General features: G+C 44.9%; 1 protein-coding gene across 3 annotated transcripts in view; it reads left to right on the top strand.

The window, feature by feature from the left end:
* The window catches only part of LAMA2 (laminin subunit alpha 2), a 1,287,603-nt gene that overhangs the window by 1,168,760 nt on the left and 94,812 nt on the right, over positions 1-24,031 (top strand). For 2 of the 3 annotated variants that reach the window (XM_077289386.1, XM_077289385.1), the window contains one exon: positions 2,253-2,270. The exons of the other annotated variant lie outside the window; for it this stretch is intronic. In XM_077289386.1, the coding sequence (XP_077145501.1) occupies positions 2,253-2,270 (18 nt within the window). The remainder of the gene's footprint in view (positions 1-2,252; positions 2,271-24,031) is intronic. 3 annotated transcript variants of the gene reach the window in all.

Here is a 24,031-nt window from a genome sequence, read left to right as displayed (position 1 = left end):
GTCTAATGTCCATTCCTTGTGTTCTTTTGCCCAAACAAGTCTCTTCTGCTTGTTGCCTGTCCTTAGCAGTGGTTTCCTAGCAGCTATTTTCCCATGAAGGCCTGCTGCACAAAGTTTCCTCTTAACAGTTGTTGTAGAGATGTGTCGGCTGCTAGAACTCTGTGTGACATTGACCAGGTCTCTAATCTTAGCTGCTGTTAACCTGCGATTTCTGAGGTTGGTTTCTCGAATAAACTTATCCTCAGAAGCAGAGGTGACTCTTGGTCTTCATTTCCTGGGGCGGTCCTCATGTGAGCCAGTTTCTTTGTAGCGCTTGATGGTTTTTGCCACTGCACTTGGGGACACTTTCAAAGTTTTTCCAATTTTTCGGACTGACTGACCTCGTTTCTTAAAGTAATGATGGACACTCATTTTTCTTTACTTAGCTGCTTTTTTCTTGCCATAATACAAATTCTAACAGTCTATTCAGTAGGAATATCAGCTGTGTATCCACCAGACTTCTGCACAACACAACTGATGGTCCCAACCCCATTTATAAGGCAAGAAATCCCACATATTAAACCTGACAGGGCACACCTGTGAAGTGAAAACCATTTCCGGTGACTACCTCTTCAAGCTCATCAAAAGAATGCCATGAGTGTGCAAAATATTTAGAATTGAGAGTCCTCAGTAGTTGATACCTTTTAATGGCTAACTGAAAAGATGGTAACAAATTGCAAGCTTTCGAGACTACATACGTCTCTTCATCAGGCAAAGACTAAAACAAATTCTGAAGAATCACATATTTATGCACAACATAGTATAGAGAAAAAAAAAAAAAAAAAGAGGGGAAAAAAAAACATTTTCCCCTCTTTTTTTTTTTTTTTTTTCTCTATACTATGTTGTGCATAAATATGTGATTCAGAATTTGTTTTAGTCTTTGCCTGATGAAGAGACATATGTAGTCTCGAAAGCTTGCAATTTGTTACCATCTTTTCAGTTAGCCATTAAAAGGTATCAACTACTGAGGACTCTCAATTCTAAATATTTTTCTATCTACTGGCTAACACGGTACCAAGATATATTTCTTTCCTGTATCAAAATGAGTGTGCAAAGCAGTCATCAAAGCAAAAGGTGGCTAATTTCAAGAACCTACAATATAAGACATATTTTCAGTTGTTTCACACGTTTTTGTTAAGTATATAATTCCACAAGTGCTAATTCATAGTTTTGATGCCTTCAGTGTGAATTTACAATTTTCATAGTCATGAAAATACAGAAAAATCTTTAAATGACAAAGTGTGTCCAAACTTTTGGTCTGTATTGTAGATCAGCTCACTTGGTTGCACATGGAGGTTGACACGAGAACACTGTGGCTTTAGGAATGCACTTGGTCTGTTTAGATGAGGCATAAACCAAGGTGAAGCACAAAGTAACCATGGCCTTCTGGGCAAAGCAGCAAAACAAAAACATATTGGTAGCACTAGGCACATTCCTTGTATTAGCAGGGATCAGACCGCTCAGGGTTAACAAGACCCACGGTTCAGGCATAAGCAACACACAAACACTTCTTTGGAGTGTTCCTCTCCAGACACTGAACACTGCTGCCTTTGGAGACCAGCTACTTAAGCCCCAGACCACACCCTGGGGTGGATCTAAGGTGGACATCCTCCCACCCACTCTATGGATGTCCACATAAAACTCAACCCATTATACAAATTAGCTTAACCCCTCAACACACTTAGTGTGCTGGAGGAAAAACTCTTGGTTTTATATCACTGACACCATTAAGTGTAGTGAAGCATATCTCCTCTCCAGCACTTTACCAGTGACTTTGTCACAATATATACACTTCTATGTAAAATTAAACTGGATAGTTTTTTAAAGGAATAATGAGGTGCTGAATTTGTCCATACATTGAGAAACAAGTGCATTGTGCCAAATACCGCTCATATATGGGAATAGGGCTCTTACTGTTAGAAGTGCCCACTGAGTGATTCACCACTTCCCCTGTGGGCTAGTCCAAGCGTGAGTAATATTTGCAATCCATAAAGTTTACAAATTCTTTAAATATTTTTATTTATTGAGTCTTTTAACTTGATTTGCTGGAATCTTTTTTTTTAGATTGTAAACTGTAAAATAAGATTCCAGTTTTCTATACTTGAGTGTCTTGTTTTAGTCTTTGTAATAGCAATAACACAATCACTGTAAGAACGGACTTATATAATTCTGAAAATAATTGAGCTTATATTTTTTCTTTCATTAAACTTCAGTCCCAGTACAAAAGCCAGGTAATAACTGATTTTCTATTTTTACAATGCTTGCCCTGCTGGTGCATGTGTTTGATAATGGTGGCTTTTGGAGAAGTCATGGTTAGATATTCTAACAACGTAAAACTGTATTTTTCATTAATACTATGTAAAAGCAGAACAATCTTACCTCACTGAAGTGCTTCATGCTGACCCCAGGTGTATCATATTCTGCTGTCTAGATTATGCATTTTTCTTCTAGCTATCTCATACAACTGTGATCTACTTGCTGGGTTTGTTTTGTAAGGGATGCTACTGAATCACAAAGCCAGCATCTACTGTATATACTTTCTATACTTAAGGCACAAACAACAATTTGTACTCAGCAGGACTAAGACCAATTACTTAAAAATTCGGACAGCAAATTTGCAATCCTGTCCATAGCCATATAAATTAGTGATAGAAGAAGCGAGGAATGAACACCAAGAATAAGCCTGTATGTCTCCGGCAAGAAATTTTGCTTTAGGCAATGTTCGGTTAGTTATAAAAAATGAATAGTTTTCCTTTATAACTGATGCATCATCCCTACATAAACCTGCATAGGCGGTCTAATACATCAACATAAGTATATTTACTTATGATATCAAGTCAAAGAAAAAGTAATATCATAAAACTATAATTATGCATATCATAAAAATATAATTATGCACATAGCACCTAAATTCCTTAATAACACATTCTTAAAAATAGCCTTTGTTTTATAAAATATCTCCATGATCGTTTGCTCCTACCATTAGGTTTTATGAATGTTGGATCAATAGTACAAGAGCAATATTATATCATGCAGTTGGTATACCTGGGGTTATAATATGTTTGTGGAGTGCAAAATTATTTTTAAAGTATTTTGATATTTTATGACAAAAATCTATTGGCATGGTCTAACTGGTTTGTGTACACTCATAAAGTACAATATTTAATATTAATATACTTGTCCAAAAAATTAAGGAACACTTCAGTCACACATCAAATCTAAATTAGCGAAAGATTCAAATGAAAAATCTCTAAAGATATGAATTGTGCAATTCAAGCAAGATGACGTATCAAAAGTTAATGTGATCAAAACCATCAACCAAGTGTGGACTGGATTCTATATCACACAAAAAATCAAGATACTGTAAAAAAATGAAATTACAGATGTATCTAATTTGTTTAAATTTAATTTTTGCAAGGCATAATCTGACAAAGTAGTTTGTATGGCCGCTATGTGCATGTATTCAGTCTAAAAAATGTCTAGGCACACCCCTGATAAGATAACAACTTGTGTCATGGAGGAACTCCTCCTAAACATTTTTCAGTGAACCTGGGCAGTCTGTGCCACTATTTTGTAATAACGGATGCACTGATACATAATGTCCCAGAGGTTCTTATAATAGCATCAACACTTTTGTTATCCAGAATCTGTCTACAGACTCTGACTACATGAGGTTGGGCATTGTCCTCAACCAGAGCCATACAGAGTCTCTAAGGGTTTCATCTCATTACCTAATAGCAGAGTACTGTTGGGTATCAAGTAGAAGTTTGTGAGACCCTCCAAGGATATGCTTTCCCTGAACAACATGGACCCATTTCCAAATTGCATGTGCTGGATAATGTTGCACTGCCTCTCCAGACTCTATTATATCTATCACATATGTTCAGTGTGAACCTGCCCTCATCTTGGAAGAGAATGGGATGGCAGTGGTAGACCTGCCTTTTCTGGTGGTCTCCAATCAAGCTGCATGGTGAGGGGCTGTGAGCTCAGGTTCCACAACAGTATGGGAAAATAATTACCTTTTTGGAGGTTGTCTTGCCTCTCTAGTTTTTACATTCATTTGCACCAAAGCTGGTGAAATTGACTGACAAAAATTGCTCATGCATCATAAATGGACAGACTGATATCCCTAAAGTTTAATTGACTTGTAGTTATACTGTACAGCTTAGTTCCTTAATCATTTTCAGCAGTAAATGGAAAACAGTGGGATAAGTAAACATAGCATGTTATTGAAATGTATTCATATAGTGTTGCCATTTTTTGTGTGATGAGTGCTTTACATATTTTTGTAGGGTAGAGAATTTTTTTACAGGAATGAGCTTACAATTTTGTGACCTGTGCACCTGCATATTATGCATCAGGTATAGGGATACTGCTTGTAAGACATTTAACTGTTTAAAAAAAGTGCTTCCCTATAATTATCAAATCACATGCTCTTTAGTTTGTCATGTATAGCAATTAGCTGTGGATTGGCACAAAGGTGAGAGTTTTTCTGGGGCTACAGTTATCATCAAACTGTCATCAAATTAGCAGCTGAAAAGTAGGATACTGTTCCTGAAAACGTATATATAAAAATCAAATCATGGATATGTTTCAAAAAAATGTATGAATTACAAAATGCCAGATTAAATAAAACTGCAACACCATTAAGCAAAATACACCATTAATCAAATAACACCATGAAGACCAAGAAGATCTCCAAACAAGTCAAGGACGAAGTTGTTGAGAAGTACAAGTCAAATTTAAAGGAAAATATATCCTAATCTCCGAGCACCATCACATCCATTTTCATCAAATGGAAAGACCATGGTAACACAACAAACCTACCAAGATAAGGCCACCCACCGAAATTCTCAGTCTGGGCAAGGAGGGCATTAATCAGAGAGGTAGTACAGAGATCAAAGGTAACCCTGAAAGAGGTGCAGAGTTCTCAAGCCGAGGCTGGAGTATTTGTCCTTACAACCACAATAAGCTTTACCCTTTATGAAAGAGTGTAAAGAAAAAACCTTTATTTACACACAGAAATGGTAAGGCTAGTCTTGAGTTTGCCAAAAGACATGTTGGAGACTCCTCAGATGTATGGAGGAAGGTGTCTGGCACCAAATCATCACAGCTCATCACTCCAAAAACACCATCCCCACAGTGATATATGGTGGTGGCAGCATCATGCTGTGGGGATGTTCTTCGGCAGCAAGGACAGAGACAATGGACTAAGTCAAGGGATAGATAGAAGGAACAAAATTTGGGGATATTCTTGAGCAAAACCTGTTTCAGTCTGTCAGTAATTTGAGATTGGAACAGAAGTTCACCTTCCAACAAGACAATGACCCAAAGCATACTGCTTAAGAAATACTCAAGTGGTTTAAGGGAAAACATGTAAATATTTTAGAGTGGCCTAGTCAAAGCCCAGATCTTAATCCTATTGAGAATCTGCAGTCAGACTTGAAGATTATTTTTCACCAGAGGAAACCATCTAACTTAAAGGATCAGTTTTGCCTTCAGGAATGGGCAAAAATCCCAGTGGCAAGATGTTGAAAGCTCATAGAGACTTATACAATGTGAATTGCACCTGTAATTGCTAGAAAAGAAGGTTCTACAAAGTACTACTTTTGGAGGGATGAATAGTTATGCACACTTAAGTTATCAGTTATTATGGCCATTTGTTGTTTTCTTCACAAAAAAAGAAAACTAATTATTTCACAGTTTTTGGCAAGCTCTTTACATGATCTGATTGAATGGAAGAATGGAGAGGTCTGTAATTTTTATCGTAGGTACACTTCAACTATGAGTGACAGAATGCTTTTTAAATAATTACATTTCATTTTTATTGCATGACATAAGTATTTGATACAATAGAAAAATAAAACTTAATATTTGGTACAGAAACCTTTGTTTGAAATTATAGAGGTCAGACTTTTCCTCTAGTTCTTGACCAGGTTTGCACAGACTGCAGAAGGGATTTTGTCCCACTCCTCCTTACATGTCTTCTCCAGATATTTCAGCTTTCAAGGCTGTTGCTTTGCAACATTGAGTTTCAGCTCCCTCCAATAGATTTTCTATTGGGTTCAAGATGTATTGTTCAAGTTCTTTTGAAGAAACATTAATAAATATGCAGCATTGAGGAGGGTAGATGAAGTAGCTGGTCAATTAAACTTAGTACAGCAGATGAAAGACACAGCATGCTTCCTTCCCATTAGCAAATATTCTATTAGCTCAGGACTGGCAGCATCCAGTGGGACCAACCTACACCCATCTTCTGTTCTGAGAAGTCTGATGTGAAGTGGTCTTCAATTATGAATTGAAAGTCTTACTTTGGACATGGAAACAAGGCAAAACAACTCAACTATGCATGAAAACTGATGTGCAGAAAAGTGGCAGTAGTTGCTCTGGATTGAGCAATCAAAATTTTAATTATTTGGCTGTAAAAAAGGCAGTTTGTTTCTTGAAAGGCTGGAGAACAGTGTAACAGTGAGCATCTGCATACAGCAGTGACATACGGTGGAAATTCTCTTCAAGTTTGGAGCCACATTTCAGCAAATGGAATTGGGAATATGATCAGGATTAATGAAGTCTGCAATGCTGAGAAAATCATATAAGAGAAATACTAACCCATCAAGCAATACCATTATGGAGATGTCTAATTGGATACAATTTAATTCTGCAGCAGGACAGTGGCCCCAAATAGAGTTGTGCTTTCTTGGTCTTTTTTTCAGAGAATATGAATGATAACACCAAAACTTTTTCTCCACTCATGGTTAGTGGTTGGGTGAAGCCATTTATTGTCAAACTACTGTGTTTTCTCTTTTTAAATCATACAGACAACCCAAAACATCCAAATGACCCTGATCAAAAGTTTACATACACATTTCTTAATACCATGTATTGCACCCTCTAACATAAATGACAGCTTGAAGTCTTTTGAGGTAGTTGTGGATGAAGTTCTTTATTTTCTCAGATAGTAAAGCTGCCCACTCTTCATGACAAAAAGCCTCCATTTCCTATAAATTCCTGGGCTGTCTAGCATGAACTGCACGCTTGAGATCTCCCCAGAGTGACTCAATGACGTTGAGGTCAGGAGACTAAGATGGCCATTCTAGAACCTTCACTTTGTTCTGCTGTAGCCAAAGACAGGTTGACTTGGCCTTGTGTTTTGGATCGATGTCATGTTGGAATGTACAAGTTCGTCCCATGCGTAGCTTATGGGCTGATGAGTGCAAATTTGCCTCCAGTATTTGCTGATAACATGCTGCATTCATCTTTCGTTCAACTTTGACCAAGTTTCCTGTGCCTTTGCAGCTCACATATCTCCAAAACATCAGCGATCCACATATGTGCTTTGCAGTAAGAATGGTGTTCCTTTCATCATAGGCCTTGTTGACCTCTCTCCAAACGTAACGTTTATGGTTGTAATAAAAAAGTTCAATTTTGGTCTCATCACTAAAAATTACCTTGTTCCAGAAGTTTTGAGGCTTGTCTCTATGCTATTTTGTGTATTGTAGGCAAGATGCTTTGTGGCATTTGTGCAGAAATGGCTTTCTTCTGGCAACTCGACATGCAGTCCATTTTTCTTCAAGTGCCTCCTCATTGTGCATCTTGAAACAGCCACACTGCTAGTTTTCGAGAGTCCAGTATTTCAGTTGATGTTATTTGTGGGTTTTTCTTTGCATCCCAAACAATTTTCCTGGCAGTTGTGGATGAAATTTTTGTTGGTCTACCTGACCGTGGTTTTGTTTTTACAGAGCCCCTGATTTTCCATTTGTTAATCACAGTGTGAACACTGCTGATGGGCATTATCAATTCCATGGATATCTTTTTGTATCCCTTTCCTGTGTTATACAGTTCAACTACCTTTTTCCCATAGATCCGTTGACAATTCTTTTGCTTTCCCCATGACTCACAATCCAGAAACATCAGTGGCTGGATGAAAGATGCAAGAGTCTGTCTGGATCCCAGAAACTCACTCACCTTTTATGCACACACCCTGATTACAAGCAAACAAGTCACAGGTGAGGATGTTATCTTTAGTAGCCATTCAAACCCATTTGTGTCAACTTCTGTGCATGTTATCAGGCCAAAATCACCAGGGCATGTGAACTTTTGATCAGGGTCTTTTGGATATTTTGGGTTGTCATTATGATTTAAAAAGAGAAAACATAGTAGTTTGACAATAAATTGCTTCACCCAACCACTAACCAAGATCGGAGAAAAAGTTTTGGTGTTATCATTCATATTCTCTGAAAAAAGGCCAAGAAAGCAAAAATTATGCTGGGGTATGTAAACTTTTGAGCACAACTGTGTAAAAAAACCAATGACATTAGAAATTATCTTCAGCATAAAGAAAAACAATGAGTCCTGGAACTAAAGATATGATGCCCACAGATCCCTGATCTCAACATCGTTGAGTTTTTGTGAGATGACACGAAGATACAGAAGGATTTGTGCAAGCCTACATCCCCAAAATATTTATGGCTAGTACTCCAAGCTCTTTGGAACAGCCTGCTTACAGAGTTCCTTCAAAAACTGTATACAAGTGGACCTAGATTTTGTATTATTTTAGTTAGATGTATGAATAACCAATTATACCGAACAGTTGATAATATTCATCATTTTCATATGTAGGTTGAAATTCAGCTCTTGCCTGAAATAGTAACAGCATTGTAGGTGGTTTAAAACTGTGATAGGAACAGCCAAACTTTAATACAGAAGAACAGATAAACACTGCTGCTAGAATTGATAATGTGACCAAGGATGGTCACGTAAATACATATTTGCTTTATAATTCTCTGTTGTTTATTCACTTAACATTTTGTTAACTGATAAAAATAAACTATCAACACTTTTATTTTTGAAAGAATTCTTGCTTTGTAGAATTTTTAATAACTGCCTAAACTTTTGAACAATACTATATATGTGCACTGTTCATGACAATGCTAGGCATCATGTGGCTGAAGTGTGTCAGCAGTTCCTGCATGGTGAAGGCATGGTGAAGGCCCATTCCACAGACCTGAATCCAATAGAGCACATCTGGGACAATACTTCTCGTTCCAGCCACCAACGCCACGTTGCACCACAGACTGTCCAGGAGTTGACTGATGCTTTAATGCAAGTCTGAGAGGAGATCCCTCAGGAGAACATCCGCTGCCTCATCAGGAGAATGCCCAGATGTTGTAGGGAGGTCATACAGGTTCTTTGAGGCCACACACACTTCTGAGCATCACCTTGTCTTTAGGCATTTCCACTGAAGTTAGATCAGCCTGTAATTTGATTTACCACTTTGATTTTGAGCATCATTCCAAATCCAGACCTCCATGGGATATTAGTTGTGATTTACATTGATAATTTTTAGGTTTTATTGCTCTCAACGCATTCCACTATGTGATGAGCAGTGTTGAGCGATACCTTCCGATATTGAAAAGTATGCACAGTCTGAAGAAGGTGGAAGGAGATGAGTGAGAGGCGAAGATATGCACTGTGCAAGCCCATGAATCCCAGCCCCGCAGTGTGAATAAATAAGACACTGTGCGATGTGATCTCGGGCAGGGTGGTCGCACAGGCGCAGCCAGCCTGACACCAAATGATGTCAGAAGACGGGCAGCGCTAACTGCGCATGGCCAAGGGATAACATAACAGCGCAGGCTCCGGGACAGATTCAAACAACGCTGAGGAGGCGGCGAGCGGCGCCAAGGAGGTAGGAATGATGGCTGTGCTGCGTCCCATTAAGAAGGAAAGTCCCACCTCCGGGACGGTTTCAAGGTACGAGGGGGCACATTTTATAAGTGTTAACTTCAGCGTGTGCAAGGAGAATAACTAAAAGAGCCACCTTGTCCAAATGCAGCATTAGTGCTGCACAAGGTGGCTCTTCTAGTTACAAATGCCTGGGGAGGACAGGTTCCCTTTAATTTCTGTTGTGATGTCAGCGTTGAGGTCGCAGGACACATTGCCAGATACACAGCTGGGAATCAGCTGACGTTACTGAAACCCAATAGCATGGCAGCAAGTGTTGACTGTGCAAACGGCACTTCCGGGCAGCAACTGGCAGTGTTGGAGCCCAGGGACAGCAGGAGGAGCAGACTTGAGTGATTGCCACACACACAGCAGGGGTGCAGCTGGCGTTACTGAACCCCACTAACACTGGAGCTTGTGTTTTTCTCTGTGCATACAGCACTTCCGGGCAGCAACTGGCGGTGTTGAAGCCCAGGGATTACAGAAAAAAAGAGTGCAGGCCAAAGCCTAATTGGAGCAAGTTTAATTTCTGAAGTTGTGTGAGTTTGAAGGGAGCAGGAGCAGTTGCCTCACACACAGCAGGGGAGCATCTGGCATTACTGAACCCCAATAACACTGGAGCAGGTGTTGACTGTGCAGACAGCACTTCCGAGTGGCAACTGGCGGTGTTGGAGCCCAGGGACAGCAGGAGGAGCAGACTAGATTGATTGGCGCACACACAGCAGGGGAGCATCTGGCGTTACTGAACCCCAATAACACTGGAGCAGGTGTTGACTGTGCAGACAGCACTTCCGAGCAGCAACTGGTGGTGTTGGAGCCCAGGGACAGCAGGAGGAGCAGAGTGTAGGCTGAGGCCTGCACTCGAGGCAGTTTAACCCCTTCACCCCCAAGGGTGGTTTGCACGTTAATGACCGGGCCAATTTTTACATTTCTGACCACTGTCCCTTTATGAGGCTATAACTCTGGAACGCTTTGACGGATCTTGGCGATTCTGACACTGTTTTCTCGTGACATATTGTACTTCATGTTAGTGGTAAAATTTATTCGATATAACTTGCGTTTATTTGTGAAAAAAATGGAAATTTGGCGAAAATTTAGAAAATTTTGCAATTTTCCAACTTTGAATTTTTATGCCCTTAAATCACAGACATATGTCACGCAAAATACTTAATAAGTAACATTTCCCACATGTCTACTTTACATCAGTACAATTTTGGAACCAAAATTTTTTTTTGTGACGGAGTTATAAGGGTTAAAAGTTGACCAGCAATTTCTCATTTTTACAGCACCATTTTTTTTTAGGGACCACATCTCATTTGAAGTCATTTTGAGGGGTCTATATGATAGAAAATACTCAAGTGTGACACCATTCTAAAAACTGCACCCCTCAAGGTGCTCAAAACCACATTCAAGAAGTTTATTAACCCTTCAGGTGTTTCACAGGAATTTTTGGAATGTTTAAATAAAAATGAACATTTAACTTTTTTTCACACAAAATTTATTTCAGCTCCAATTTGTTTTATTTTACCAAGGGTAACAGGAAAAAATGGACCCCCAAAGTTGTTGTACAATTTGTCCTGAGTACGCTGATACCCCATATGTGGGGGTAAACCACTGTTTGGGCGTATGGCAGAGCTCGGAAGGAAAGGAGCGCCATTTGACTTTTCAATGCAAAATTTACTGGAATTGAGATGGGACGCCATGTTGCGTTTGGAGAGCCCCTGATGTGCCTAAACACTGAAACCCCCTACAAGTGACACCATTTTGAAAATTAGACCCCCTAAGGAACTTATCTTGATGTGTGGTGAGCACTTTGACCCACCAAGTGCTTCACAGAAGTTTATAATGCAGAGCCGTAAAAATAAAAAATCATATTTTTTCACAAAAATGATCTTTTCGCCCCCAATTTTTTATTTTCCCAAGGGTAAGAGAAGAAATTGGACCCCAAAACATGTTGGCCAATTTGTCCTGAGTACGCTGATACCCCATATGTGGGTGTAAACCATTGTTTGGGCGCATGGCAGAGCTTGGAAGGGAAGGAGCGCCATTTGACTTTTCAATGCAAAATTGACTGGAATTGAGATGGGACGCCATGTTGCATTTGGAGAGCCCCTGATGTGCCTAGACATTGAAACTCCCTACAAGTGACACCATTTTGGAAAGTAGACCCCCTAAGGAACTTATCTAGATGTGTGGTGAGCACTTTGACCCACCAAGTGCTTCACAGAAGTTTATAATGCAGAGCCGTAAAAATAAAAAATCATATTTTTTCACAAAAATGATCTTTTTGCCCCCAATTTTTTATTTTCCCAAGGGTAAGAGAAGAAATTGGACCCCAAAAAATGTTGTGCAATTTGTCCTGAGTACGATGATACCCCATATGTGGGTGTAAACCATTGTTTGGGCGCATGGCAGAGCTTGGAAGGGAAGGAGCGCCATTTGACTTTTCAATGCAAAATTGACTGGAATTGAGATGGGACGCCATGTTGCGTTTGGAGAGCCCCTGATGTGCCTAAACATTGAAACTCCCTACAAGTGACACCATTTTGGAAAGTAGACCCCCTAAGGAACTTATCTAGATGTGTGGTGAGCACTTTGACCCACCAAGTGCTTCACAGAAGTTTATAATGCAGAGCCGTAAAAATAAAAAATCATATTTTTTCACAAAAATGATCTTTTCGCCCCCAATTTTTTATTTTCCCAAGGGTAAGAGAAGAAATTGGACCCCAAAAAATGTTGGCCAATTTGTCCTGAGTACGCTGATACCCCATATGTGGGTGTAAACCATTGTTTGGGCGCATGGCAGAGCTTGGAAGGGAAGGAGCGCCATTTGACTTTTCAATGCAAAATTGACTGGAATTGAGATGGGACGCCATGTTGCGTTTGGAGAGCCCCTGATGTGCCTAAACATTGAAACTCCCTACAAGTGACACCATTTTGGAAAGTAGACCCCCTAAGGAACTTATCTAGATGTGTTTTGAGAGCTTTGAACCCCCAAGTGTTTCACTACAGATTATAACGCAGAGCCGTGAAAATAATTTTTATTTTTTTTCTCAAAAATGATTTTTTAGCACCCAGCTTTGTATTTTTACAAGGGTAACAGAATAAATTGGACCCCAAAATTTGTTTTCCAGTTTGTCCTGAGTACGCTGATACCCCATATGTGGGGGGGGAACCACTGTTTGGGCGCATGACAGAGCTCGGAAGGGAAGGAGCGCCATTTGGAATGCAGACTTAAATGGATTGGTCAGCAGCCGTCACGTTGCATTTGCAGAGCCCCTGATGTACCCAAATAGTACAAACCCCCCACAAGTGACCCCATATTGGAAACTAGACCTCCCAAGGAACTTATCTAGATGTGTTTTGAGAACTTTGAACCCCCAAGTGTTTCACTAAAGTTTATAGCGCAAAGCCGTGAAAATAAAAATTCTTTTTTTTTTTCACAAAAATGATTTTTTAGCCCCCAGTTTTGTATTTTCACAAGGGTAACAGGATAAATTAGACCCCAAAAGTTGTTGTCCAATTTGTCCTGAGTACGCTGATACCCCATATGTGGGTTGGAACCACTGTTTGGGTGCATGACAGAGCTCGGAAGGGAAGGAGCGCCATTTGGAATGCAGCCTTAAATGGATTGGTCTGCAGGCGTCACGTTGCATTTGCAGAGCCCCTGATGTACCCAAACAGTACAAACCCCCCACAAGTGACCCCATATTGGAAACTAGACCTCCCAAGGAACTTATCTAGATGTGTTGTGAGAACTTTGAACCCCCAAGTGTTTCACTACAGTTTATAACGCAGAGCCGTGAAAATAAAACATCTTTTTTTTCCCACAAAAATGATTTTTAGCCCCCCAAATTTTTATTTTCCTAAGGATAACAAGAGAACTTGGACCCCAGAAGTTGTTGTTCAATTTGTCCCGAGTACGCAGATAACACATATGTTGGGGTAAACCCATTTTTGGGCACACGGGAGAGCTCGGAAGGGAAGGAGCACTGTTTTACTTTTTCAACGCAGAATTGGCTGGAATTGAGATTGGACGCCATGTCGCGCTTGGAGAGCCCCTGATGTGCCTGGACAGTGGAAACTCCCCAATTCTACCTGAAACCCTAACCCAAACACACCCCTAACCCTAATCCCAACGGTAACCCTAACCACACCCCTAGCCCTGACACACCCATAATTCTAATCCCAACCCTAATCCAAACGTAAATGTAATCCAAACCCTAACCCTAACTTTAGCCCCAACCCTAACTTTAGCCCCAACCCTAACTTTACCTCCAACCCTAGCCCTAACCCTAACCCTACCCCTAACCCTAACCCTAACCGTGACTGAAATACGTGGCACTGAAATATGTGGCACTGAAATACGTGGCACTGAAATACGTGGCACTGAAATACGTGGCACTGAAATACGTGATACGTGGCACTTAAATACGTGGCACTGAAACACGTGGCACTGAAATACGTGACACGTGGCACTGAAATACGTGGCACTGAAATACGTGGCACTGAAATACGTGAAACTGAAATATGTGATACGTGGCACTGAAATACGTGGCACTGAAATACGTGGCACTGAAATACATGGCACTTAAATACGTGGCACTGAAATATGTGATACGTGGCACTTAAATACGTGGCACTGAAACACGTGGCACTGAAATACGTGATACGTGGCACTGAAATACGTGGCACTGAAATACGTGGCACTGAAATACGTGGCACTTAAATACGTGGCACTTAAATACGTGGCACTGAAATATGTGATACGTGGCACTTAAATACGTGGCACTGAAACACGTGGCACTGAAATATGTGATACGTGGCACTGAAATATGTGGCACTGAAATACGTGGCACTGAAATACGTGGCACTGAAATACGTGCAACTGAAATACGTGGTACTGAAATATGTGGCACTGAAATACGTGATACGTGGCACTGAAATACGTGGCACTGAAATACGTGGCACTGAAACACGTGGCACTGAAACACGTGGCACTGAAATACGTGATACGTGGCACTGAAATACGTGGCACTGAAATACGTGGCACTGAAATACGTGGCACTGAAATACGTGGCACTGAAATACGTGGCACTATGACTGTCAGAAAATGTTCATTAAACGGTTAGGGGTGAGGTTAGGGGTAGAGTTAGGGTTAGGGTTTGGATCCCTTTATCACCTTGATGGTGGTGGGTGGCTTTTCAGTGTGTTTTCTGTTTTTTTTTCGATAAAAATGCCTGCGTTTTTAACGCAAACAAACGCATGTGCTTAAAAACGCAAGAAAATACTGCAGGTTGTATTTCTGAAAATGAACGCATGCAGAAAAAAACCGCATGCGTTTGAAAACGCGACCAAACGCGTACAAAAAAACCGCATGCGTTTTCAATGTTAAATATAGGGAAAAAACGCATGCGTTTTTTTGTGCAAAAAACGCTGCAGACAAAAACGCAAGTGTGAAACCAGCGACGCTTTTTACAGCAAAAAAGTTTTTGCGTCTCCACATTTTGAGACCTATAATTTTTCCACATTTTGCTCCACAGAGTCATGTGAGGTCTTGTTTTTTGCGGGACGAGTTGACGTTTTTATTGGTAACATTTTCGGACACGTGACCATTTTTGATCGCTTTTTATTCCGATTTTTGTGAGGCAGAATGACCAAAAACCAGCTATTCATGAATTTCTTTTGGGAGAGGCGTTTATACCGTTCCGCGTTTGGTAAAATTGATAAAGCATTTTTATTCGTCGGGTCAGTATGATTACAGCGATATCTCATTTATATCATTTTTTTATGTTTTGGCGCTTTTATACGATAAAAACTAAAATATAGAAAAAATAATTATTTTGGTATCGCTTTATTCTCAGGACTATAACTTTTTTATTTTTTTGCTGATGATGCTGTATGGCAGCTTGTTTTTTGCGGGACAAGATGTCGTTTTCAGCGGTACCATGGATATTTATATCAGTCTTTTTGATCGCGTGTTATTCCACTTTTTGTTTGGCGGTATGGTAATAAAGCGTTGTTTTTTGCCTCGTTTTTTTTTTTTTTTCTTACGGTGTTTACTGAAATGGTTAACTAGTGAGGCAGTTTTATAGGTTGGGTCGTTACGGACGCGGCGATACTAAATATGTGTACTTTTATTGTTTTGTTTTTTTATTTAGATAAAGAAATGTATTTATGGGAATAATATATATTTTTTTATTATTATTTATTTAGGAATTTTTTTTTATTTTTTTTTACACATGTGGAAAAATTTTTTTTTTACTTTTTTACTTTGTCCCAGGGGGGGACATCACAGATCATTGATCTGGCAGTGTGCACAGCACTCTGCCAGATCGACGATCTGCTGTGCAGGGCTGCAGGCTTACCAAGTGTCTGCTCTGAGCAGACACTCGGTAAGCCACCTCCTTCCCTGCAGGACCCGGATGCCGCGGCCATCTTGGATCCGGGACCTGCAGCCAGGAAGGAGGTAGGAGACCCTCGCAGCAACGCGATCACATCGCGTTGCTCCGGTGGTCTCAGGGAAGCCCGCAGGGAGCCCCCTCCCTGCGCGATGCTTCCCTATACCGCCGGTACACTGCGATCATGTTTGATCACGGTGTGCCGGGGGTTAATGTGCCGGGGGCGGTCCATGACCGCTCCTGGCACATAGTGCCGGATGTCAGCTGCGATATGCAGCTGACACCCGGCCGCGATCGGCCGCGCTCCCCCCGTGAGCGCCGCTGATCGGTGATGACGTACTATCCCGTCGGCGGTCATACGGGCCCACCCCACCTCGATGGGATAGTACGTCTGATGTCAGGAAGGGGTTAATATCTGTTGTAGTGTCAGCGTGGTGGTCGCAGGACACATTGCCAGATACACAGCTGGGGATCAGCTGACGTTACTGAAACCCAATAACAGAGGAGCAACTGCTGACTGTGCACACAGCACTTCCAGGCAGCAACTGGTGGTGTTGGAGCCCAGGGACAGCAGGAGGAGCAGAGTGTAGGCTGAGGCCTGCACTCGAGGCAATTTAATATCTGTTGTAGTGTCAGCATGGCGGTCGCATACACATTGCCGGATACACAGCTGGGGATCAGCTTACTGAAACCCAATAACACGGCAGCAAGTGTTGACTGTGCAGACGGCATTTACGAGCAGCAACTGGCGGTGTTGGAGCCCAGGGAATAAAGGAGAAGCAGAGTGTAGGCTGAGGCCTAATTGGAGCAAGTTGAAAAGGAACCTTTAATGCACAGGTGCAGTCAGCCTGACACCAAATGATGTCAGAAGACGGGCAGCACTAACTGCGCATGACCAAGGTTTAACATAACAGCACAGGCTCCAGGACAGATTCAAACAATGCTGAGGAGGTGGCACATGGCACCAAGGGGGTAGGAATGACAGCTGTGCAGCATCTCATTCCGAAGGAAAGTCCCACCTCTGGGACGGTTTCACGGTATCAGGGGACACATTTTATAAGTGTTTAGTTCTGCGTTTACAAGGAGCATAAATAAAAGAGGCACCTTTTCTTTATGCAGCATTAGTACTGCACAAGGTGGCTCTTTCAGTTACAAACGCCTGGGGGGGACAGGTTCTCTTAAATTTCTGTTGTAGTGTCAGCGTGGAGGTAGCAGGACACATTGCCGGATACACAGCTGGGGATCAGCTGACGTTACTGAAACCCAATAACACTGGGTCATGTGTTGACTGTGCAGATGGCACTTCTGAGCTGCAACTGGCGGTGTTGGAGCCCAGGGATTACAGTTCAGGTGGTAGAAACATGAACACAACAGGAGACCTGGATACTGTAGCCAACCAATTATTTAATCTGGAAGAGGACTGGCAAATTCCTGCGAGATCCAGGCCTTGTTCATTTTTAGAAAAGTAAGCCGGTCAACGTTATCGGAGGATAGTCGCATGCGGTCTGTTAGTACACCACCTGCGGCACTAAAGACGCTTTCCGGTAATACACTAGCAGCAGGGCAAGCTTAGAGACCCAAAACTTGAAGGGGGAAGAGCCGTCTGGGAGTACACTGAGAGGGCAAGACATGTAGTCTGTCACCATCTGACAGAAACCTTGCCTCCTGCTGACTGGAGCCGTCTGTGATGGTGTAGACATTTGTGGCGGGCACACAAAACTGTGCCACAGTTGGGCCATACTGGTCTTGCTTTGTGCTGAGGCACTGCTTCTGCTCCCTCTTTGTGCAGAGCTTCCTCCACTGCCTCGATGCACTTAGCTGCTTTGTAAAGCACTAGCAGCACTGCTTTCAGTTGGACTGGAGAAGATGATGGAATTCACCAGTGTGTCTTGATACTCCCGCATTTTACGCTCCCGGTTCAACGGTGTTATGAGGCTTTGTAAGTTGTTCCGGTAGCAAGGATCTAGGAGGGTGTACACCCAATAATCAGCCATGTTGAGAATGTGGGCGATGCGGCGGTCGTTTCTCAGGCATTGCAGCATGATATCAACCATGTGCTGCAGACTGCCAACTGGCCAAGAAATGCTGTCCCCTGCTTGAGGCGTGATCTCTGCCTGCTCTGCCTCAGCCCACCCTCACTCTACACACTGACTACTGGAGAATTGTGTAACTCCCTCCTCTGGACAGATGTCTTCCTCCTCCGTTGACTCCTCCTCATCCTCCTCACAAAGTGTCCCTTGCCTAGGCCTTTGTGAGGAACCTCGTTGCGCTGACTGTCCAGAAGCAGATGGAATTGGCGACTCCTCATCCTCCACCTCTTCCACAACATCATCCCTTAGTGCTTGCAGTGTTCTTTCAAGCAGGCAGATAAGGGGGACAGTCATGCTGACTAGTGCATCATCTGCACTCGCCATCCACGTGGAATCATCAAAGGCACGCAAAACCTGGCAGACGTCCTTCATAGTGGCCCACTCAGTGGTTGTGAAGCCTGAACGGCACGGAGTGCGACTTCTTTGCGCCTGATGCAGCTGGTACTCCATTACTGCTGGCTGCTGCTCACACAACCGATCCAACATATGTAACGTGGAATTCCACCTGGTGAGTAGGTCACATATGATGCGATGTCCTGGAAGGTGGAATCGGCGCTGGAGAGCTGCAAAGCGCCATCTTGCCATGCTGGAACGCCGCAAGTGAGCACACTCTAGGTGGACCTTGTGCAGCAGTGCATCAAGATCCGGAGAGTCCCTCAAAAAACTCTGAACGACCAAGTTGAGCACATGTGCCAGACATGGGATGTGAGTGAGTTTGCCTAGGGCCAGAGCTGCCAACAGATTTCGGCCATTGTCACACACTACCATGCCTCGCTGGAGATTCGCTGGCACAAACCACACGTCGCTCTCCTGCTTGGTGGCATTCCAGAGCTCCTGCACTGTGTGGCTTCGATTCCCCCCAAAAATTAATTTCAATATGGCCTGTTGACGTTTGGCCACAGCTGTGCTCATATCAGTCGTAACAGGTAAGCGGTCCCGGGTACATGTGGAGGTGGACTGTGATGGATCCTGCAGCGCTGATTCTGAGGAACTGGAGTATGAGGAGGAGTCAGTGTGTACAGACTGGATTCCTGCAATCCTTGGAGTTGGCAGAACACGTACAGTGCCACTCTCATGATCTGTACCCGGCTCCACAACATTTACCCAATGGGCAGTGAGGGAAAGGTATCGTCCCTGTCCATGGTGACTGGTCCACGCATCGGTGGTGAGGTGGACCTTGCTACTGATGGCGTTTAGTAGCGCATGTTTAATGTTTCCCTCCACATGCTTTTGCAGGGCAGGGACGGCTTGCCTGCTGAACTAAAAGCGGCTGGGCACGTTGTATTGTGGGACTGCCAATGCCATCAAGTTGTCAGTCTCCAAGTGTCAGTCTCCACCAGCCTGAATGACAGCATTTCAAGGGACAGTAGTTTTGCAATGTCAGCATTCAGAGCCTGTGCTCGGGGGTGGTTTGCCGAGAATGGCCGCCTTTTCTCCCATGCCTGTGTTACCGATGGCTGTAGACTGGGCTGGGAGTGTGAGGATGACTGGGAACATGGTGCTGTGGGTGGAATTACAGTGGGTCTCTGGACAACAGTGCCAGAGGTTCTTCCATGGCGATCCTGTAAGGAAGCGGAACCAGCTGTGTGAGCTGGAGGAAGTGGCAACAACACGAGCTGAAGAGGTGGTAGGTGCCGCTGTAGGTTGGCCTAGGTCTTCAGTGTGTTTTTGTAACTGCACCGCGTGCTTGATCCGCACATGTTTCCACATATTTGTTTTATTGAGGTTGCTGACACTTTTCCCTCTTTTGACTTTCTGATGACACACCTAGCATTTGACAAAGCAAATGTCATCTGCAACTGTGTCAAAAAAGATCCAGGCACTGCAAGTCTTGGGAGCGCCCGTTTTGGCTTTTGAAAGAGGCATGCTCCTAACGGGTGCCAAAGTGGAGGCCACAGGCACCGCAGTCTTCCCCCTCCCTCTCCCTCTTTGGGCCATTCGGGAATCTCTTCCTCAGAGCTGCTCCCACCACCTTCCTGTACCTCACGCCATGATGGGTCAAGGACCTCATCATCTACACTACCCTCTTCCACCAACTGCTTCTCCTGGGTAGTCTCGGCAGCACAGTACGCACCAGAAAGTGGCACCTGAGTCTCATCATCAGATGCGTACTGAGGTGTGCTGACCGGAGGCACTGGCCCACCCGTCTCTTCAGAGTCAGAGAGAAAAAGCTGTTGGGCATCACTGCATACTGCCTCTTCTTCCATTTCTCCAATGCTGCTTGGCTGGCCCCCTCTTTCCAAGCCAAGAGATTCAGAGAACAGAAGTAGAGATGGCTCCTGTCCTGGCCTCTCTGACTGCCTGGGCAATTTGGTAGGTGGTGAAAAGACAGATGGGTGCTCTTCAGCGCTCTGTGCCTGAGAGAATGTGGCACTAATTGAAGTCGATGCGTTAGCTGCCATCCATCCGACAATGGCTTCAATTTGTTCGTCCCGCAGCAGCGGGGCACTGTGAGCTCCTACAAAGCTGCGCATGAAGGACTGTTCCCTGCTAAAACTGGGGGATGATGAGTCACCGGTGCCCGCAGCAGGCACAGAATCCCCACGTCCTCTCCCTGCTCCACCTCCACACCCACGCGCCTTACTCCCTGCCTTCTTCATCTTGGTAGACTGATAAAGATAGGCAGAAAAGTACTAAGGGCTTAGTGTGCTTATTCCTGAACAGCTGCTAACAGATATAAGGAACACTAATTTTATCAAGTGTGGACTAGACTTTAATATGAGCTAATGTGGCCTACACAACTATAAAGTGGAGTGTTTGTTCTGCGGAAGAAACAAACAGTTTATAAAGTTCACCAGACTACAGAGTGAGCTGCACTCACACAGAGACCATGCAGACAGCCGTTAACGGCGGTGCAAGGCCAACAAAAAGCTCCTCTATGTAATCCTATATAGTGTTTTTCCACAATCTAGCAGGATATGGATGGAAAGCCACTAATAGGATAAATTTGAAAAAATGTGCAGCAGGCTGCACTATTTGAAAAACGGACAATGGAACGGTATGAGGCAGTGACGCACCCTGAGCTGACTACAACCGGCTGTGGCAGCAGAACAGACTACAGAGTGAGCTGCACTCACAAGGAGACCATGCAGACAGCCGTAAACGGCACTGCAAGGCCAAAAAAACTCCTCTATGTAATCCTATATAGTGATTTTCCACAATCTTGCAGGATACGGATGGAAAGCCACTAATAGGATAAATTTGAAAAAATGTGCAGCAGGCTGCACTATTTGAAAAATGGACAATGGAACGGTATGAGGCAGTGACGCACCCTGAGCTGACTACAACCGGCTGTGGTGGCAGAACAGACTACAGAGTGAGCTGCACTCACACGGAGACCGTGCAGACAGCCGTAAACGGCGTTGCAAGGCCAAAAAAACTCCTCTATGTAATCCTATATAGTGTTTTTCCACAATCTAGCAGGATACGGATGGAAAGCCACTAATAGGATAAATTTTAAAAAATGTGCAGCAGGCTGCACTATTTGAAAAATGGACAATGGAACGGTATGAGGCAGTGACGCACCCTGAGCTGACTACAACCAGCGGTGGCTGCAGACCAGACTACAGTGTGAGCTGCTCTCACACAGACACCTTGCAGACAGCCGTGAACAGCTCTGCAAGGCAAAAAAAAGGTTCTCACACAGCGGTTGCTATATTAGCCTGGGTAAAGCACAATGAAGCAAATCGCTATCTCTAAACTGGCCCTCAGTCAGAACACAGCGTCCTGTCTCTAGCTGAATTCACAGCAGAGTGAACCCAAAATGGTGGCGGCGACTTTTATACTGCATCATTACATCATTTCAGCAGCCAATCACAGCCACGCCAGTAGTTACATGCCTACCATGCAGAACAGGATGTGCCCACACTTCTAATTAGTCCTCATTGGCTGAATTCTGGCTCTGTTAATTGTGGGAACTTCTGATTCCAGTATCCGATATACTGAAAGTATCGGAACTCGGTATCAGAATTCCGATACCGCAAATGTCGGCCGATACCCGATACTTGCGGTATCGGAATGCTCAACACTAGTGATGAGTAAAAATTTGCAACTGGAACATGTCATTCAGTGACAGCTAGGATGTGATATTTTAGTGTTCCCTTTATTTTTTGAGCACTATATATATATATATATATATATATATATATATATATACTAGCTATTGAACCCGTTCTACGCCCGGGTGGCGAGCATTTATATTGGTATATTGTCTCCATCCTGGTATGTGCTGCTCCCATCTTGCTCTCCCATCCTGTCATGTGCTGCTCCATCCTGCATCCCCATCCTGTCATGTGCTCCCATCCTGCGTCCCCATCCTGTCATGTGCTCCCATCCTGCGCCCCCATCCTGTCATGTGGTGCTCCATCCTGCGCCCCCATCCTATCATGTGCTGCTCCCATCCTGCGCGCAGAGTGCGGGCGGCTGTGCAGAGTGTGGGCGGCTGTGCAGAGTGTGGGCGGCTGTGCAGAGTGCGGGCGGCTGTGCAGAGTGCGGGCGGCTGTGCAGAGTGCGGGCGGCTGTGCAGAGTGCGGGCGGCTGTGCAGAGTGCGGGCGGCTGTGCAGAGTGCGGGCGGCTGTGCAGAGTGCGGGCGGCTGTGCAGAGTGCGGGCGGCTGTGCTGAGTGCGGGCGGCTGTGCAGAGTGCGGGCGGCTGTGCAGAGTGCGGGCGGCTGTGCAGAGTGCGGGCGGCTGTGCGTGGCTGTGCTGAGTGCGGGTGGCTGCATGTGGCGGTGCTGAGTGCGGGCGGCTGTGCTGAGTGCGGGCGGCTGTGCGTGGCGGTGGTGAGTGCGGGCGGCTGTGCAGAGTGTGGGCGGCTGTGCAGAGTGTGGGCGGCTGTGCAGAGTGTGGGCGGCTGTGCAGAGTGCGGGCGGCTGTGCAGAGTGCGGGCGGCTGTGCAGAGTGCGGGCGGCTGTGCAGAGTGCGGGCGGCTGTGCAGAGTGCGGGCGGCTGTGCAGAGTGCGGGCGGCTGTGCAGAGTGCAGGCGGCTGTGCTGAGTACGGGCGGCTGTGCAGAGTGCGGGCGGCTGTGCAGAGTGCGGGCGGCTGTGCAGAGTGCGGGCGGCTGTGCAGAGTGTGGGCGGCTGTGCGTGGCTGTGCTGAGTGCGGGCGGCTGTGCTGAGAGCGGGCGGCTGTGCAGAGTGCGGGCGGCTGTGCTGAGTGCGGGCGGCTGCATGTGGCGGTGCTGAGTGCGGGCGGCTGTGCAGAATGCGGGCGGCTGTGCAGAGTGCGGGCGGCTGTGCAGAGTGCGGGCGGCTGTGCAGAGTGCGGGCGGCTGTGCGTGGCTGTGCTGAGTGCGGGCGGCTGCATGTGGCGGTGCTGAGTGCGGGCGGCTGTGCTGAGTGCGGGCGGCTGTGCAGAGTGCGGGCGGCTGTGCAGAGTGCGGGCGGCTGTGCGTGGCTGTGCTGAGTGCGGGCGGCTGCATGTGGCGGTGCTGAGTGCGGGCGGCTGTGCTGAGTGCGGGCGGCTGTGCTGAGTGCGGGCGGCTGCATGTGGCGGTGCTGAGTGCGGGCGGCTGTGCTGAGAGCGGGCGGCTGTGCTGAGTGCGGGCGGCTGCGCGTGGCGGAGGTGAGTGCGGGCGGCTGCGCGTGGTGGTGGTGAGTGCGGGCGGCTGTGGTGAGTGCGGGCGGCTGTGTGTGGCGGTGCTGAGTGCGGGCGGCTGCGCGTGGCGATGCTGAGTGCGGGCTGCTGCGCGTGGCGGTGCCGAGTGCGGACGGCTGAGCGTGGCTGTGGTGAGTGCGGGCGGCTGTGCGTGGCGGTGGTGAGTGCGGGCGGCTGTGCGT

The sequence above is a fragment of the Ranitomeya variabilis genome, chromosome 2, assembly GCF_051348905.1.
Source record: "Ranitomeya variabilis isolate aRanVar5 chromosome 2, aRanVar5.hap1, whole genome shotgun sequence".
Taxonomy (NCBI): Eukaryota; Metazoa; Chordata; class Amphibia; order Anura; family Dendrobatidae; genus Ranitomeya; species Ranitomeya variabilis.
Note: the sequence above shows the minus strand (reverse complement) of the source record. Positions and strands in the feature narration are given on the sequence as shown.